Below are 16,219 nucleotides of genomic sequence, written 5' to 3'. Positions count from 1 at the left end.
TTTTTTTTTTTTTTTTTTTTTTTGTTGCTGTTGTTGTGTTTATTACCTCAGTGTGATACCCAAACTGACTCTCCAACTAACCCCAACCCACCCCCCTGCCCCTCTCCCGGGGCTCCTGGCTCCAGCTCTCTCCCTCCTGTCTCACTACATGTCATCAGGCACAGCCTTTTGAAAAATAATTAGTGATTCAATCAGATTTTACACTGGATCAAGTGACTGGAAACTTCAATGCTGTGCTGCAGTTTTTCCCTTAGCATACTTTAGGGCATGTTATATATACTTAATTAGCTAATGTTTATACAGTGCTTTGAAGAAATAGGGGACTCTGGAAGGGTTAGGTCGGATTTTCAGAGAGGAAAAGAGCACTGAGGGGGAACAGAGCTCTGAGAAACCCAACACCACCTTGTTTTCAGGAAAGTTTCAGGACATCTGAGAAAAAAAACCAAACCAAACCATCAGCAGCTTCCAGCATCTAGGGACTAAGAAAGAAACAAAAGCTGTAAAACACGGGATGCTGCAAAGGCACCGAGATGAGAGCGTCGCTGATACGACACGAGAATAACGGACTCAGAAAGGCAGCGGCACCTCTACAGAAAGAAAACCATGTGTATACACAAGCACAAGGCATTGATTATTACTCTGCAAGTTAAAGATTCAGCCAGAGTTGCAGGCCTTGATGAAACAAAACTGAATGCACCGCGCTCCTCTGAGCGCTCCTATTCATCCGAGGGGGAACTAATGGAATAAAAGCATCGCGCTGCCTATTATTTCCCAGTGAGGGAAGCAGGGCTGGCTTTGCCAGGGAGAGGGTGCTTTGTTGGCTGCACGCTCAAATACTAAAATATACTGCAAAATAGACAAACGTGTTCACCACAAACGAGAGGGTGCTTTGTTGGCTGCACGCTCAAAATACTAAAATATACCGCAAAATACCCAAACGTGTTCACCACAAAAGTCTTCCCAGTAGAAAGAGGGGATGGTTCTTCACCAAAGTATCTTCACTGAGCACCGAAATGGGTGCAGGTCACGAGGAGGAGGAGGAGGAAAAGGCCAGGTTCTCCTGTGGGTCAGGATGAGGGACCACACAAGTCCTGCCAAAAGGCAGCTGGTCCAAACCTCTATTAAAAGAATTTGGGGCACACCAAAGCAAACTGCGGGTCAATCCACTCTGTATGGCAATGAAAAAGGGATGGTGCATCCAGTCCTTCACCTCCCTCTGAGGCAGGTGCTCCAGAGAGCTCCCAGCGAGGCACGAAACCAAACAATGTATGAGGGGAGCTTTAAAAAGGATTGCAAAGAGAGCCCTCAGCTTCTTTTTTGTGCACTTTTTTTCCTTTCTTTTTTTTCATTTGCCTATAACTAAATTACATGATTTCTTTGCAAGTCTAATTAAGCAGTTAATTGATGCTGGTGCCCTTTAGCATCTGGCATTTAAGATTAAGTAAATAATGGAGAAAAGTGCATGCAGCACCCAGCAAGAATTAAACACAGCAAGGGTTTGTTCCTCCACCCTCCCCCATTTTAACCTGTTATGTATAAATCTCGGCAGATAACTGTCTTTAATAGCCTCAAATACACTTACACACCATATAATGATACTTGACAACAAGTATTTTTCCTCTTAGAGACAGTGAATAGTAGGTATATGTTTGATCTTAACCAGCAGGTTTTACTTTACACCTTGCACTCAGTGGAAGGAAGAGCTTCGCTGCTGCATCTCTACCCAACTGAAGAGTATGTTAAATAGAACTTAATGGAAACACACTTTTAAATCCACGAGTGTGACTGCTGGGATCACACATTAAAGATTTTTGGTGGAATTTCTCATTTTCTTGTGCCCTTACTCCTTCCCGATGGTCCGTATGATGTTATTCAGCCATTTCCTGCAGACTATGGAAATGCAGATTATGCAAAAGCTTCCCTGTTACTTTTCTATGAGAAAGATTTCAGTTTTATGAAATAAAATCAAGCTGTACCAAGAAAACCCTCTTCGGACAGAAAAAAGCATCTGGAATTCTAGACCTGACTAAAGAACATGGATTCAGGCAGGGTGAATCTGTTATTTGTTGGCATTTTCAGGCGCTGTCTCCATGGTTGCTGGTGCGAGGTTCACTTGGATTGCTACACACAACTCCAGGTGTGACAATTTCACCTCAAGAACTCTGATGAGGAGACACATCTGGTGGGGACTTGAGTCCTGGCTGTGTTTTTTGGGTGCAGAGCACTGTGCTGGGTGTTCGCAGTCTGATCTTGAGTCCAGTTTCCCCAAAAGGCATCAGATTCAGGGCTGGCCTCACATAAATAAAACCTACTCCAAGACTGGCAGAAAGCAGCACGAGAAACTCCAGAACAGCGAGGGCAGAGCCAGCCTCTGCTGCTCCCCTGATGCTGTGGGAGTGTGAAGATGACTCCCTGCCTTCCACCCAGCAGGTTAATTAAACCCTCTCTAACACAGCTCTGATTTAAACAGTACCAGAGATTTTGAGTTCTTCCAGAGCTGCCCAATGGGAGAAATCAGAATCACAGAATAATAGGGGTTCATCATGGAGATCATCTAGTCCAACCCCCTGCCAGAGCAGGTTCCCCCAGAGCAGGTCCCACAGGAACGTGTCCAGGTGAGTTTTGAATGTCTCCAGAGAAGGAGACTCCACCACCTCTCTGGGCAGCCTCTTCCAGGGCTCTGCCACCCTCACAGAAAAGAAGTTCCTCCTCATGTTGAGATGGAACTTCTTATATTCAAGTTTGTGCCCGTTTCCTCTGGTCCTGTCCCTGGGCATCACTGAGAAAAGCCTGGCCCCATCCTCCTGACACCCTTCCTTTAAGTATTTATAGGTGTTGATGAGATCCCCCCTCAGCCTTCTCTTCTCCAGACTAAAATGAACAAAGTCCCTCAGCCTTTCCTCAGCAGAGAGATGGTCCAGCCCCCTCAGCATCTTCGTAGCCCTTTGCTGTGCCCTCTCCAGCAGTTCCAAGTTGCAAATTGCTGCCCAAAGATTAGTGCCACAATCTCTTTAGACTCCACAAGCAAGAAAAGCGAGCGCAGAGCCTCCTGCCCACCTCCCATGGGTGCTGCGAGTCTTAATTAGTATCTGTAGCAGACTCGGAGACCTTTGGACAGAGGGTGCTACAGAAGTGGAAAATATCATCATCATCATTATGCCTCTTTGGACAGAGGGTGCTACAGAAGTGGAAAATATCATCATCATTATGCCCGCCACCAGAAGTGCTGGCATTGGAGCCAGAGAGTTGAGAGCAGATGGTGCAGTTGCAAGAGGGGCTGGCTGTGGGTACCAACTCCCTCCTCACAGCATCCCCCCATTGGAACAGGCTTCTCCTCAGAGCATCCCCCTGTTGGAACAGGCTTCTCCTCACCTCTGAGGAGTCAAACAGAACCAGAGCTGTCAAGGCTGCGCCGTCAGCCGGTCAGCATCGCTGACACATTCCAACCAGCCAGCACTCCAATCACTTGAAAGTAAATCATCCAAGGGACTTTCTAATTAAAAAGAGCTTGGCTTTCATGGCAGCGCTCTCTCCCGCCTGTCACAGCCAGCCCTCCCCTGAATTCCCATCATTAAAGGGGAACAACAAAGAATTAGTCAGCTTTTGTTAAGTGTCAAACATTCCCCCTCTAAACCCTGCGCAAAACAAGGAGAGACATTTTATAGCTCTCAGAGCAACTTTATAGGTTCCTAAACACTATTTCTGCACTTCTCACTAATTGCTCATTTGCCCTGGCTGTGTGGAACAGCCTGGCTCCCCCCCCCCGCCACGGAGAGCAGCAGCGTTGGACGAGCTGCAGTGAGTGGGACATGCAGAGTTCTCATTTTTAACCTGATTTGTTTCTAACCGTAGGGGTTAGCACTGTCCCAAGTGCCGTGAACTGTAGGACATCACCTCACAGATGAAGACTTTGCACACGAGGGAACTTGCTGCTTAAAACTTTTCATTTCACCAAAAACTTCCTCTGAACCCCAGCACACAAGCCCAGGGTAATCCTCCCCTCCTCTTTCTGTGGGTTTTTCAGGTTGTGAACTGCGAAGGATCCTACAGCAGGAAGAAATAGTTAGAGACAGAAGCGGAGGGTAACTTCCACCATTCCTCATGGCACCACAGGAGTCCAAATCCATTCCACGGGGAGCCCGGGAAGGCATCAGCACACTGCCCACGCACCCAGGGAGGGACACTGTCCCCGAAACAACCTGACCAGGAGTTATTTCAAACAGCATCTGGTGATGAGAAGGGCTTTAGCCCACGTCTGTTATGCAGATCTGACATCGCCACGTCTAACTTGGGATTTATTTTTACCGCTTCTGCAAAACAAGAGGGAAACTTCCCCTCGCCTAAACTCTGCCTCGTTTGGGGGGAGCCATGGCAATATATCAGGCTAAAAGGGGGAATCACAGGCCGTGTCATTACCAGCCTATTCAGGAAACCTTTGCGGAATCCCTCAGATCTGCACGTCGCCTTTGATGCCACCAGAGGAGATTTCTGATGACACATCCGCAGTCTCCAGCGAAGGGGGATGCTGCTGCCGCCTCCGGCCCTTCCTTACGGAACACTCTCTGATCTATTTAACTTAAATACTTGTGCTGCACACCTGTGACGGTATCTGATCATCGCAGAAGGGAACTTCACAAAGCTGCAAACCTCCCCAATAAGCCTCCACGCTACAGTACTCCAACAGGACGCATCAAGACTCTTCTGTTCAATACCGACAGAAACACATCTAGACAGCTGGGAAGTGAAAAAGCAATTCCTGAGTCTGATTTCGACCAGCTTTTCATCAGCCTGATTTTCACCCGTCGAGCTGGAGGTGGTTGTGTATAAGAATGAATATGCTGTTCCCTAATGGAGACTGGATTGACTCACTGCTCTCTAACGGGAGCTGATGCCACTTCACCTGGCAGGGAAATGGAGAAAACACAACGCACTGAAACAGCAAGTGAAGGTGGCACCAGCTGCTGTGACTACAGAAACCACACTGGGTAGCTTCAGCTCAGTCCGAATAACGGATTGCTCCTGGATGCTCAGAAATCCCTGGTGGACAGGCATGACCCTCCCCTGAGCTATAAGATCTGGGGAGTCCTTATAGCAGCTTCCCAATACCTAACGGGGGCTATGGAAGAGATGGGGATGGACTCCTTATGAGGGAGTGCAGTGACAGGACCGGATTGCTCCTGGATGCTCAGAAATCCCTGATGGACAGGCACGACCTTCCCTTGAGCTATAAGGTCTGGGGAGTCCCTTATAGCAGCCTCCCAGTACCTAAAGGGGGCTATGGAAGAGATGGGGAGGGACTCCTTATGAGGGAGTGCAGTGCCAGGACAGGGTGGAAGGGTTTGACACTGAAAGAGGGGAGATGGAGCTGAGTTGTGGGGAAGAAATTCCCCCTTATAGCAGCCTCCCAGTACCTAAAGGGGGCTATGGAAGAGATGGGGAGGGACTCCTTATGAGGGAGTGCAGTGCCAGGACAGGGTGGAAGGGTTTGACACTGAAAGAGGGAAGATTGAGCTGAGACGTGGTGAAGAACTTGTTTGGTGTGAGGGTGGTGAGAGCCTGGCCCAGGTTGCCCAGAGAAGCTGTGGCTGCCCCATCCCTGGAGGGGTTCAAGGCCAGGTTGGAGGGGGCTTGGAGCAACCTGGGCTGGTGGGAGGTGTCCCTGCCCAGGGCAGGGGGTGGCACTGGATGGTCTTTAATGTCCCTTCCAACCCGAACCATTCTATGATTCTTGCTGTGATTTAACCCCATGCCTTCACCTCCTTGGCACAAAATCACCCCAGAAGGGCGAGATGGTCACCACAAAGCCAGCACCGTGCAGACAGTGCAGAATTCCCAAGGTGATGGCGAGGTACTGAGATGTTCCCAAACCAGCTGAGATGGGTTTAGGTTACTGTGTGATTAGTAACCACTGGGCAGGCTGCTCAGCACACCCCGACATGAACAAACCCTCCTGATATGTGTGAAGACACTTCTCCTCCCCATTGACATTCTGATGTCAGCACCACACTCCAAGGGCCATCGCCACGTTATCGCATCATGGGACTGATGTCAGCGCCATGATTAAGATGGCAAAGTAATTACAAGTGTCTGCTTTTCTACGCTGATTGCTTTCCAAATAAATGTTCTCCATTCCAAATAAATCCACCACGGATTAACATTTCTCCTACTCGCTCACCGCCCAGGACGTATTTGATTAGAGAAGCCTGATCAAAACTCCGCTTGACCATTTTTCAGCACTTCACCATTTCTCTCTTCCTCATCAGGAAGAAAAGCAGATCCATTAGTTAACCTTTTCAAACACATTCCTTTTTGTAGTCTAATTCAAAGGAGGATTATAAAAAGACCGTCAGGCTTGGCGTGTGAATAGCTCTCTGCGAGCGCCGAGAAGGAGCATTCATCTATCAGAACATCAGCGTGAGGAGATAAGGGTGGCTGGAGACGTGGGGGCTTATCTGCATGCGAGATCAGTGCTGTGAAACCAGCACAAACACCAAGGACAGGATCCATATATCGATGTAATTCTTCGTGGTACCAGCGCGTTTGTGCGAATTTGCAATTAAATAAAAGCTTACGCCTTTAAAAAGAAAACAAGAAGTTAAGGATATCATTCAAGGTCTATAGAGATCAATGGGAATTTTTTTTCCCCGTCGCGTTTGAATACGGCTCCCTCTGCCTCTCTCCCAACACGTCTACCAGAATATTAAGAAAGAAATTACCTGCAATTTGTTTAGACAGTTTTTAAACAGACCACGAAATTCCCGGTTTTCTAACCCAGAAATTCCAATGCTCTCCTTCCTTCCACGGACAACACTTCATGTATTTTAACCCACATTAGTTTCATACCAAATAAAGCCACTGAAAACACTACAAATACACGCGGGTGACAAATGAACTGATGCAGGAAACATAACTTTGAATCTCCTGACTTTTACGCAATTAAAATATCAACTTAATTGTTGGATCTGTGTAGCTTCTCTCATTTTAATATGTAAATCAGACTCTATTACTCTATAGCTCAAAGATTGTGTTACTCGGCTTACTTGATTAGGCTGGGAATTGCTGGTCCTGCTGTCACTCTGTTTACACTTTAGTGACAAGTTTGCACATCAAATTCACATAATGCAATGTCATCAACTTACTCATCAAATATAAACTTCTTAAATACAGCCGCCGCTCTGGAATATTGAAACAGCCTGATTTTACTTCATTTACAGCCCCTAAATAATCAGAGTAAGTGAAAAGAAAAATTGGGAACGCAACTGGAAAACAGTATTTCCCAGGAAAAACAGCTTCCCACCGAGAGACAACAGAGGGGCAAACCAGAAAAACAGCCTGTGCTAAAAGTTATCCTTTGGCTTCTGAATTTTAGTTGCATGTGTTTCCCCTTTAAATTGTGGAATAACTAAAGATACTTTATTTCTCAGTCTCTACACATTCACCTCACCTCATTTTGGATTCAGTGTTAAGGAGCCCCTATTTATTCTGTGAAGACAGTCAGATTTCTGTTCCCGGCCACGTACACTTACCTGGAAATTGAAATTAGGACTCCAGAGAAAACCAGCAAATTCAGTAATTTTTTTTCCCCATTATGAACCTGCCATAACAAGAATGTCACCATCTTGGATAGTACCGAGAGGGAAAGTGTATGGGACAGCATTTTCCCATTCCTGTCATCTTTCCTGAATCTAACAAACATCCCTGATCAAGGGGACATCCTCTTTGCCAGCACCAGGCTTTTTGAGACATTCCCTGTGACCCCAACACCCCTTGGGAAGTTCCTCGACCGGATTTCCAGCACTCTGTGCTGCTCACAGGAGCATCACGCTTTAACTTCTCAGAGAAACAACCCATTGAGAAGATGCAGAGCAGAGATCTGAGGCTCTCCCCTGCCGGCAAGCTCTGCCACGCCGGTTTTTTGGAAGGCAGGCTGGTTTTTTCTGATGTCAGGGAAATCGTGTCGGCCTGAATTTGAGACATCAGCACAAGCCTTTCTTCTCAATCCTGCTGATGAATGAAAGAGCATTTTCAATTGTGTACATCCGGGGGCCTTATGGCACATCGGTCCTAATCAAAAGCCGCTCCGTGATGCAAAGTGCTGTAAGAGGCAGCTCGTACCCCAGCCCCACGGGATCCCAAGGGCAGCTGCAGATAACACTGCATTTCCTTCCTGTCAGGAGAAAGCTGGACCAGAGAGATCTGGAGCTGGAGCATCCCAAGGTGGCAACAACCGAATAATGAGCGCCTGACTCAAACACTCAAGCAGGAAAACACAACTGCCAAGGTTTACTAAGGGCCATAAAGCTCAGCCTTCTCTTGGCTTGTCTCTGGTTGACAAAGAAACCATCATCCAGAGTGATACAGAAGAACCAGAGGGATGTAGAAGAACTACAGCCATGAAGGGTGCTACCTGCAATGTGGCAGTCTCTGCACGGTACAAATTTGATGGTCTTTTATGGGGATTTGAGAGTGAGAAGGGGTTAAAACAAGGTTTCGAGTCCTTCCACTGCTCATTGACTTCTCTCCTTGCAAAGGCTCAGAGCTGCCCCTGGGTATAAATGAAGGAGCACGGGTCCTTCTGGGGCTGCTTCTGGGAGTAAGCAATTCTTCCCCATGGGCACTTCGTGTTTTTGCTCAGCTGGTGAGGGTCTGGGAAGGTAGAACCCAAGGCATCAGGCTTAAAAATACTGTTTCTATCACTGGTTCTCCCCCAAAGCCACACACAGAGTAAGCCAGGAGGACACAGAGTACTCCCTGCCAGCCCAGGTTTCTCCACACATTTTCCTCTTGATTTATCTGGTCCCAGAAGTTATCCCTCACCCTCCTCTCTGCCCATCTGCAATGGCATTAGCTACCTCTCATCTCCCCATCTGCCTCTGACGGTGACCTCTTCCTCCTCAGATGGAACACCACAACTTTACTCCATCAATACTGAAGAAGGAAAATGTACCCCCTAGCAAACCAGCCACCTTCTTCCAAATGGTATTTTCTTCTCATTTCCATTACACCCACATTCAAGGCAGGATCTCTAAGCCCAGAGAGCTTTCCCTCGGGAGCCTCCTTCCTCATATTGCACCATAGAAGTTCTCGTAGTTCAGTGTTTAAATTTGGTCCCTCTCTTCACATATACTTTTTTATTTTCTTTTCCATTTCTTTCTCCTTCCCAACTTATTTTACTGTCTCTTTCTTGGTAAAGTGGATTTATTGTCTCTGGAGCAAGGCTTCTGCTTCTACTAAATATTTTGTAATCAACTTCTAGGGAGCATCGAGCAAGATACAGGAGATGGTTCAAACAAAAAGCCCTTGCAGGAATGAGTGGAGCTGTATGGAGCTAAGATGCAGGTTCATGGGCTGCCTCTTAGAAAAAGCAGAAAGACTGAGGCCTCCAGGAGCTCCATACGTGAACTGGGTGGAAAAGAGGGTCCAGGAAGAAATCCTGCAGCTCTTTTCCTCCTTGTGAACCTTTGACTGACACCAAGTTTTACACATTCAGTAGCTACAACAGAACTACATGCAGGATTTATGACAAAACCCCAGCTCCCTGGGCAGCAGACGGAGCTGGAGAGCCCCATCCCAGTTTGAGAGGAAGCTGCAGGCTTCGGACATCCTCGGGGGCTTGTTGGGTCACCAACCCTTGGCCACCCGCTCCTGCCCAGCCATTCCCAGCACAGGGATTCAGTCCTGCTCGGGGACAAGTCTCTCTGGTTGTTTAAGAGCCTCGTGGCACGCTGCCAACATCGCACGTATTCAATATATTCAGCGCTGCATGACTCCCTATCTGCGTTTTATCCAAAAAAAAAATCTTGGGAATCTATCTGGATGACAAATGCTATATGATAAAAGCCATTTTTTTTTATTTTTTCAAACTGGGGAATGTTTCTTTCAGCCCTCTGGAGGTGCTATACTTTCACTCAAGCCAGGAAACCTGGTTCTTTATAGGCGCCTGCGCTGACTTCAGTGGTGCAGAGCATCCCCCATCAAAGGCCACGCTGCTGCTGAATGAGAACACACCAAGGCTTCAAGGTATTTCTCCCCTGTGGTTAAACTGCCCAAATCTACTGCACCATTGTAATGTAAAAGGGTTTTGTGGACTCTGCCCACCACCCCCTGTAATGCTTTCAATGCTGAAGTACAGGAGGTCCCAACTTGGCCATCGTTTTTTTAGGAAAACAGGTGTATTTAGCAGCCCCACCTCATTACCTGTAGTGCTGGGCTGGGACCAAGGGATATGGATGATAAGGAAGGCAATCAAAGCAAGCTCTATTTAAACTACCAGCTTATTCCCAGTCTTAATCTACTATTCGGGTCCCAGACTGCTCTAAATGTCTGGCAGTAGAGAAAGTAGCACGGTAAAGGCAATAATGACAATAAGGATCTGAGAGGGGAGGGGATGGCCCCCGGGAGGCATCGCTGTGGAGTCAGCACGGGAGGGCAGGATGCTCCTGGAGGGTCAGCAGGGCAGCTCCCAAGGACCATGGCTAATAACGCTCCTCCTGCTGCTGCTTCCCTCTGCCATTTGTGTTGTGCACATCACAGCTAGGCAACACTTCTGTCAGGCAGCAGTAGATAAGGATTTCTCTCCCCATCAAGGACATGTGGCCATCTCCAGAGTGACGGAGGCCAGAACCTCATCAGTGCACAGCAAAACACCAGGGGCAAAGACAAGCTCTTTCTGAACTTCAGAAGGAACTGGGATATGCAGAAAGCAATTAGGTTATTGAAATACGGGGCAGGGCACAAAGGCTAACATCCTGCTCTTACCAAAAGTCCCTTAACATCTGAAGACAGCAAATGCCCTGGACCTTCACTTTGTGTCTCTTCAGAAAGAAGTCAATTCTTTCCGTACAAACTGAAGGAGAATTGACATGTTAAACATCACCGAGAGAAGTGTCACCTATTGAATCCTTCCTCTGCTGTAGGAAGAGGCATTATGTGACCAAAGAAGAGCTGCCCTCTCTGCCCCGACCTTGTTTGACCAGTGAGATGCTGGGAGCCATCAGCACAAAGTGAGATACGGGCGCTGCCACCAACTAAGGTCACAGCAAAATCCTTCATCAGGTGGACCCAGGTTTCGTCTGCAGGTGCAGCCCTCACCACGTGTGGATTTTCTACACACAGATGGTAGGAAGCACCACAGCTTCCAAGCACCAACAGCTCAGCCAACTGTGGATGGAGAACGGCAACTTTTAAATTCCATCTGCTCCTTTTTCTTGTCGCCTTCTGTACTCAGAAAGGCATTCATCAGAAGCACGAGCACGCTGGGACAGTGACAAATTTTGCCATCTCTGGCTTGTCACTTCCACAAGATTAGATTATTTTAATATTAATTCATTAACCAATTTAATTCCAATCAATTACATTTCTACACGGCCCTGACATGGCAGTGATGCTGGAGACAGCCTCTGCTGAACACCAGATGTAACATGTCCATCAGAGTGAGAGTCCCCAGTCCTTCATCAAGGATCCCCTTTCCCTACTTTTCCCTAACAAGGGAAAAAGGAGACCAAAACCACTGAGGTGGATGAATAACTTTCCTTTTTGGTGGGATTACATTCAGGAAAATAGTTCGCTTGCTATAATTCTCCACAGATGGTTGAAATCAAGAGTTGATTTCCCCATCCTCCTTCCTGGTAGGGGTGCCAGCCTGTATCTCAACAGAAAGAATATCAAAAGCACTTTTCCTCTTTCTCACAGGGAGAGGCTGCATGAGAGAAGGGAATGCTCCACTGTACCTACAGAATAGCAATAAATCATGAGAGCTCATGGAAAATTCACATTACAGCATTTTTTAGTCAGGACCCAGCTTCCACGGGTCACCCCCTTCCTGCCTTCAAATATATCACTTTTAAGATAAGAACCCAAATGGAAACAATGAACACCTGCAGCATTCTCATTTCTACCTGTGCTTTGCTACAACACACAAGTCATTACTTCTGTCAGCTCCCCATTAGCTGCCTCCTACCTATTTGCTTCCAACTAAGACCAAAATCCATCTCTAGTGGTGCCAGAAAAGGAAAGCTAAGAGGTCCACCAGGACCAGACAAGACAAAAACCAGGAGGATATAAACAGAAATGGCCTGGAGAGAAACTGGAAAAAAACAGGAAAAACTATGGGGCTGGATGAAAAAAAGCAGAAGGTGCAGCCTGCAATACAGAAAGGTTGGGGGGAAGGTGTGAAGAGCCCAGGAAGGCAGAGGTGGAGCAGAGTCCGAGTCTGGGCAGCGATGCCCGGTGCCACCTTCCCGATGCTGTTCCCATCTGCATCCCTGCCTGGGAGAAGGGACCAGAGGCAGCCTGACCTTGGTGCTCTCTCCTCTTACACAACCCAGACCCGTGCAGCCACCAGGAGAGACACAAACCACCCAGGGAGTTACAGCCCGTTCCCGTAATGCGGCTGCCGAGGATCTGCCCCATTAACACCGCACCACCCCGCGCCTGGATTTATACTTTGGGGAAGGACAACGCGTTGTTACAGCTCAACGCTGCTCAAACCTCTCCTTTCCAACAGCCCTGGTACCCGTTTTAACAGAGACTCATTTACGGCACAAATGAGAGGAAAGGACCACTGAACTGTGTGGCAAGTTGCCAGGTTGTGCTGCAGCCTCCGGCGGTTCTGCTCAAAGAGATTTAAAGTCCAGCATAACCTTGATTTTTAATAGAGTCACATTTAATGAGCTTTAACATCCACAGTAATAATTTCCTTATTACCTATCCAGGAGTCGGAACCAGGATCAGAAAAAACGTGCTGCACTCCAGTCCAATGAGCGAATTTAATAATGGCCAATAGATTATTATCAAAACCATCAACATCATTGTCCTTAATGCCTTTTTTTTTTTTTTTGTGGTTGGTATAATTATAATTCTTTGAACCTTAAGCATAATTGTTGCAGATCACATAAGCTTGCTGAACACAGCAAACCCCACTGGCCAGAGGCCACCCCAATCCCTCCCCTCTGCCAATGAGCCATTCCGGGCGTACGGCGAAGCGGGACAATAAAATCTTACATTTACCTCTATCTGCCAAAAGGCAAAATGCAAACTCATGTATGACCTTTGTTGTCTTCCCAGCTTTACGTGTCCTGCTCTCACAGAATCACAGAATGCTATGGGGTTGGAAGGGACCTCTGGAGATCATCTAGTCCAACCCCCTGCCAGAGCAGGTCCACCCAGAGCAGGTCCCATAAGAACACGTCCAGGTGGGTTTGAATGTCTCCAGAGAAGGAGACTCCACCACCTCCCTGGGCAACTTCTTCCAGGGCTCTGCCACCCTCAAAGTCAAGAAGTTCCTCCTCATGTTTAGGTGGAACTTCTTATATTCAGGTTTGTGCCCATTTCCTCTTGTCCTGTCCCTGGGCACCACTGAAAAAAGACTGAGCTGCAAAAAGGAGCTCTGCCTTGCCCCAGCCAGAAGGCCCAACCTGGCATTCGCCTGGCTCATTTAAAGCCAGCTCAGCCCCAGCTGCTTAACCCTGCAGTCAGTGCTGGAACAGCCTCAGCATCTCTCACACCTCCTAAGATACACGGGCTTCATCCTCAGGCCGTACTGCTGAATGTTCCTGCAGCAGAAGGGAGGGCTTAGGACTATTTCTGGCAACATTCCTTGTACACAAGTCCATAAAAATACAAGAATAAAGCCAAGATCTTTCCATATAACCCGACTTACTATGGACATGCCCTGGTCTCGAAGACCATCATCCACAGGACTCCTCCATCCTCCCCCTACAGCTCTTTTTCCCATTTTGTTTACATGAACCACTTCCATATGCACTTCCAGGCTCTCTGAAAACACAAAGGTTCCTCCTGGGACCATGATAAATGACACTGAAGTATTTCCCACCCCTCTAGGCTCTGTGAGGTGGGAAATACTGATGCTCTCTCCCATTTGAGCTGGTGACCAGAAGTCAGAATGATGCAGCACAGGACGGGGGCAAAAGGAAAAAAAAAAGCATCACGTATATGAGAGGCTGGAAACACCCTGAAACCCGGTGAGCGGTTTGTTTTCCTGTCGGAATCAAAGGCAGAGGAGAAAACAGCTTTAAAAATGCATCCCCTATAAGCTAAAGACAAACCTGGTGACATCCCAGCACAGAAGCGCCTCCCGAACAGCTAAAAGCAACGGCGTGAAAGGCAGCAGAATAATAATTATGAATAACAAATCACAGGAGGCGTACGTGGGGAACGCGTTCCCCCAGAAGAAATGGTCTAATTACTGGAGATGATACCCCGGGGGCTCATTCGTCAGCGGCAGAGACAGCAGAGCTGACCTCACCTCTGTGTCCCCTCTGCCCCCGAGCCCCACGCTCCCCCCGGGTTTGGGGGCGACCGGTGGCAGCGTGAGATGTGTCCCCAGGCTGCTCGGGGACAGAACGAGGGACAAGGGCACTGGGCAGCAGCATCTGCCATCAGTTTCAAATCCAAATTGGGATGCACGAGCTGTCCCCAAGACACGCTGGGGTCTCGGTGGGGTCTGAGGCTGGAAGCCCCCCCGGCAAAGGCGGCCTCCCCGAAACGCTCAGGAAGCATTTAATGCCTCCGCGTTTGTTAGAGCGTGTGCTAACAACAGTGACAAACTGTCATTGTGCCTCCAACATCCAGCCAGCCCTTCATTTTACAAACCACCCCATCTGCACGTCTCACCGTTACATTTTTAAGGCGATACAGTACCATAATCCGCTACGAGATGCCGGAACAAACAGGTTCTTAGCAGTAATAAAGTACTATTGTTTCAGCAATGGGAAAACAAGCAAGCTACTTTCAGAGAATTTTGGTGTCATAACAGTCAAAGATATATTCTTCTGCCTATTTTCTTTAAATCAGGGCTCTGCCATTTTGCGGGTCTCAAGCCTCCAGCACACGTGGCCTTCAAGGAAAGCTCTGCTCTCTCAGCCTCATCTGAGGAGGCTCCTGACCTCCAGCCACGGACCACGGACGTGCTGCTGGATGCAACAGGCTATCTCCACACCGACCTTCAGCTCTATTTTTATTTTTCTCTTCTCTAACAAAAATGTTTTGAGGGCAAGGTACACACGAGAGAGTCAGAGCAGTGTGATCTCTTGGGCTCTGCAGCACGACTCGGCTCTGCTGGTCCCCTGGTGGTGCTGCAGGTGATGGGTCACGTTTTATTGATATCCTTACCTTGATTTACAGAGCCTGAGAGCGCGTCTGGAGGTGCTGACTTGGGGGTTACTGCACTAAAAAGTCTCATTCAGGTATGTGGATAAAGACAGACTGTACTGGAGGAGAGCCATGGAGTCTGTGAAATGTACTTAGCTCGGTGAAAGATGTACTCTATTTTCATGGAGTATTGAATGTAGCTGTGATTAATGGGGCACATATAGGCTGATAAACAATATTAATTTGTTTTAAGCCAGGTCTGAAAAGATTTCAACCACTTGCTTCCCTGCAGCTATGAAAGTTATTTCCCGCTGTCTGTACTACCTCAAGGGCTAAACCAGCCCTGAAAGGAAGGAATTATTTCCTTTTACTCCATTGGCAGCCCAGGCCTATGAAGGCTGTTGTATTGGTATTTCATTCATCATGAGCAAATGATATGGATTATTATTATTTATCCTTACCACCTACCCTCTGTACTCAACTGCCACAGGATTGCCACCACACATTTCGCTCTCTCCTGCATCAACCCAGCTTTTTTCATTCTCCTTGTCCCTGTTCCACCAAGCACACTGTCTGCAACATCTCCATCTGCTTCAGCAGTGGGTTCCTCTGGCAGTAGGGATGAACAAGTGTGTCCTCGTGACGAGGAGCCAGCAGCCTACCTGTAATTTCTTGCGACTGGAAACTCCCGACTCTTTCCAGGTTCTCTGGGATGGAGCCACCTCCTTCGAGCACCCTCACCAGCTCCCTCAGCCTCTCACACTCCTCCTGGAGCTGCTGCTGCTCCTCCTTGCGCTGCTGCTTGGCCAAGCTCACCGGGTTCGCGCTGAAATGAAGGACTTTGATCCTGCTGGGGTCATAGTCATCCTGTGTGGCAGAAAAAAAAGAAGCAGGTTGAGTATCTCAGCCAACCTCCAAGCCTACCCAACCCATATCACTCCTTGTGTGAAGACAGAACGTGTTACAGCAGGAAAAGGGACATTAATGCAGTCATAATGTTTTATTCCTGCAGATGAAGTCAGCCAAGCCCAGCATTGCTTCTCCTTCTCCTGCTACTCTTTCAAAAAAAAAAAAAAAAAAAAAAAACAAACCAAAAAAAAACCCTTAA

General features: G+C 47.7%; 1 protein-coding gene across 1 annotated transcript in view; it reads right to left on the bottom strand.

Moving 5' to 3' along the window:
• MAD1L1 (MAD1 mitotic arrest deficient-like 1 (yeast)) overlaps nt 1-16,219 on the bottom strand; it is a 412,943-nt gene that overhangs the window by 114,344 nt on the left and 282,380 nt on the right. The window contains exon 16 of the mRNA XM_014946202.1: nt 15,774-15,978. Within this exon, the coding sequence (XP_014801688.1) occupies nt 15,774-15,978 (205 nt within the window). The remainder of the gene's footprint in view (nt 1-15,773; nt 15,979-16,219) is intronic.

This window comes from Calidris pugnax, unplaced genomic scaffold (assembly GCF_001431845.1).
Source record: "Calidris pugnax isolate Ruff unplaced genomic scaffold, ASM143184v1 scaffold123, whole genome shotgun sequence".
NCBI classification, from domain to species: Eukaryota; Metazoa; Chordata; class Aves; order Charadriiformes; family Scolopacidae; genus Calidris; species Calidris pugnax.
The sequence above is the reverse complement of the archived record's forward strand: the minus strand, read 5'-3'. Positions and strand labels throughout refer to the sequence as shown.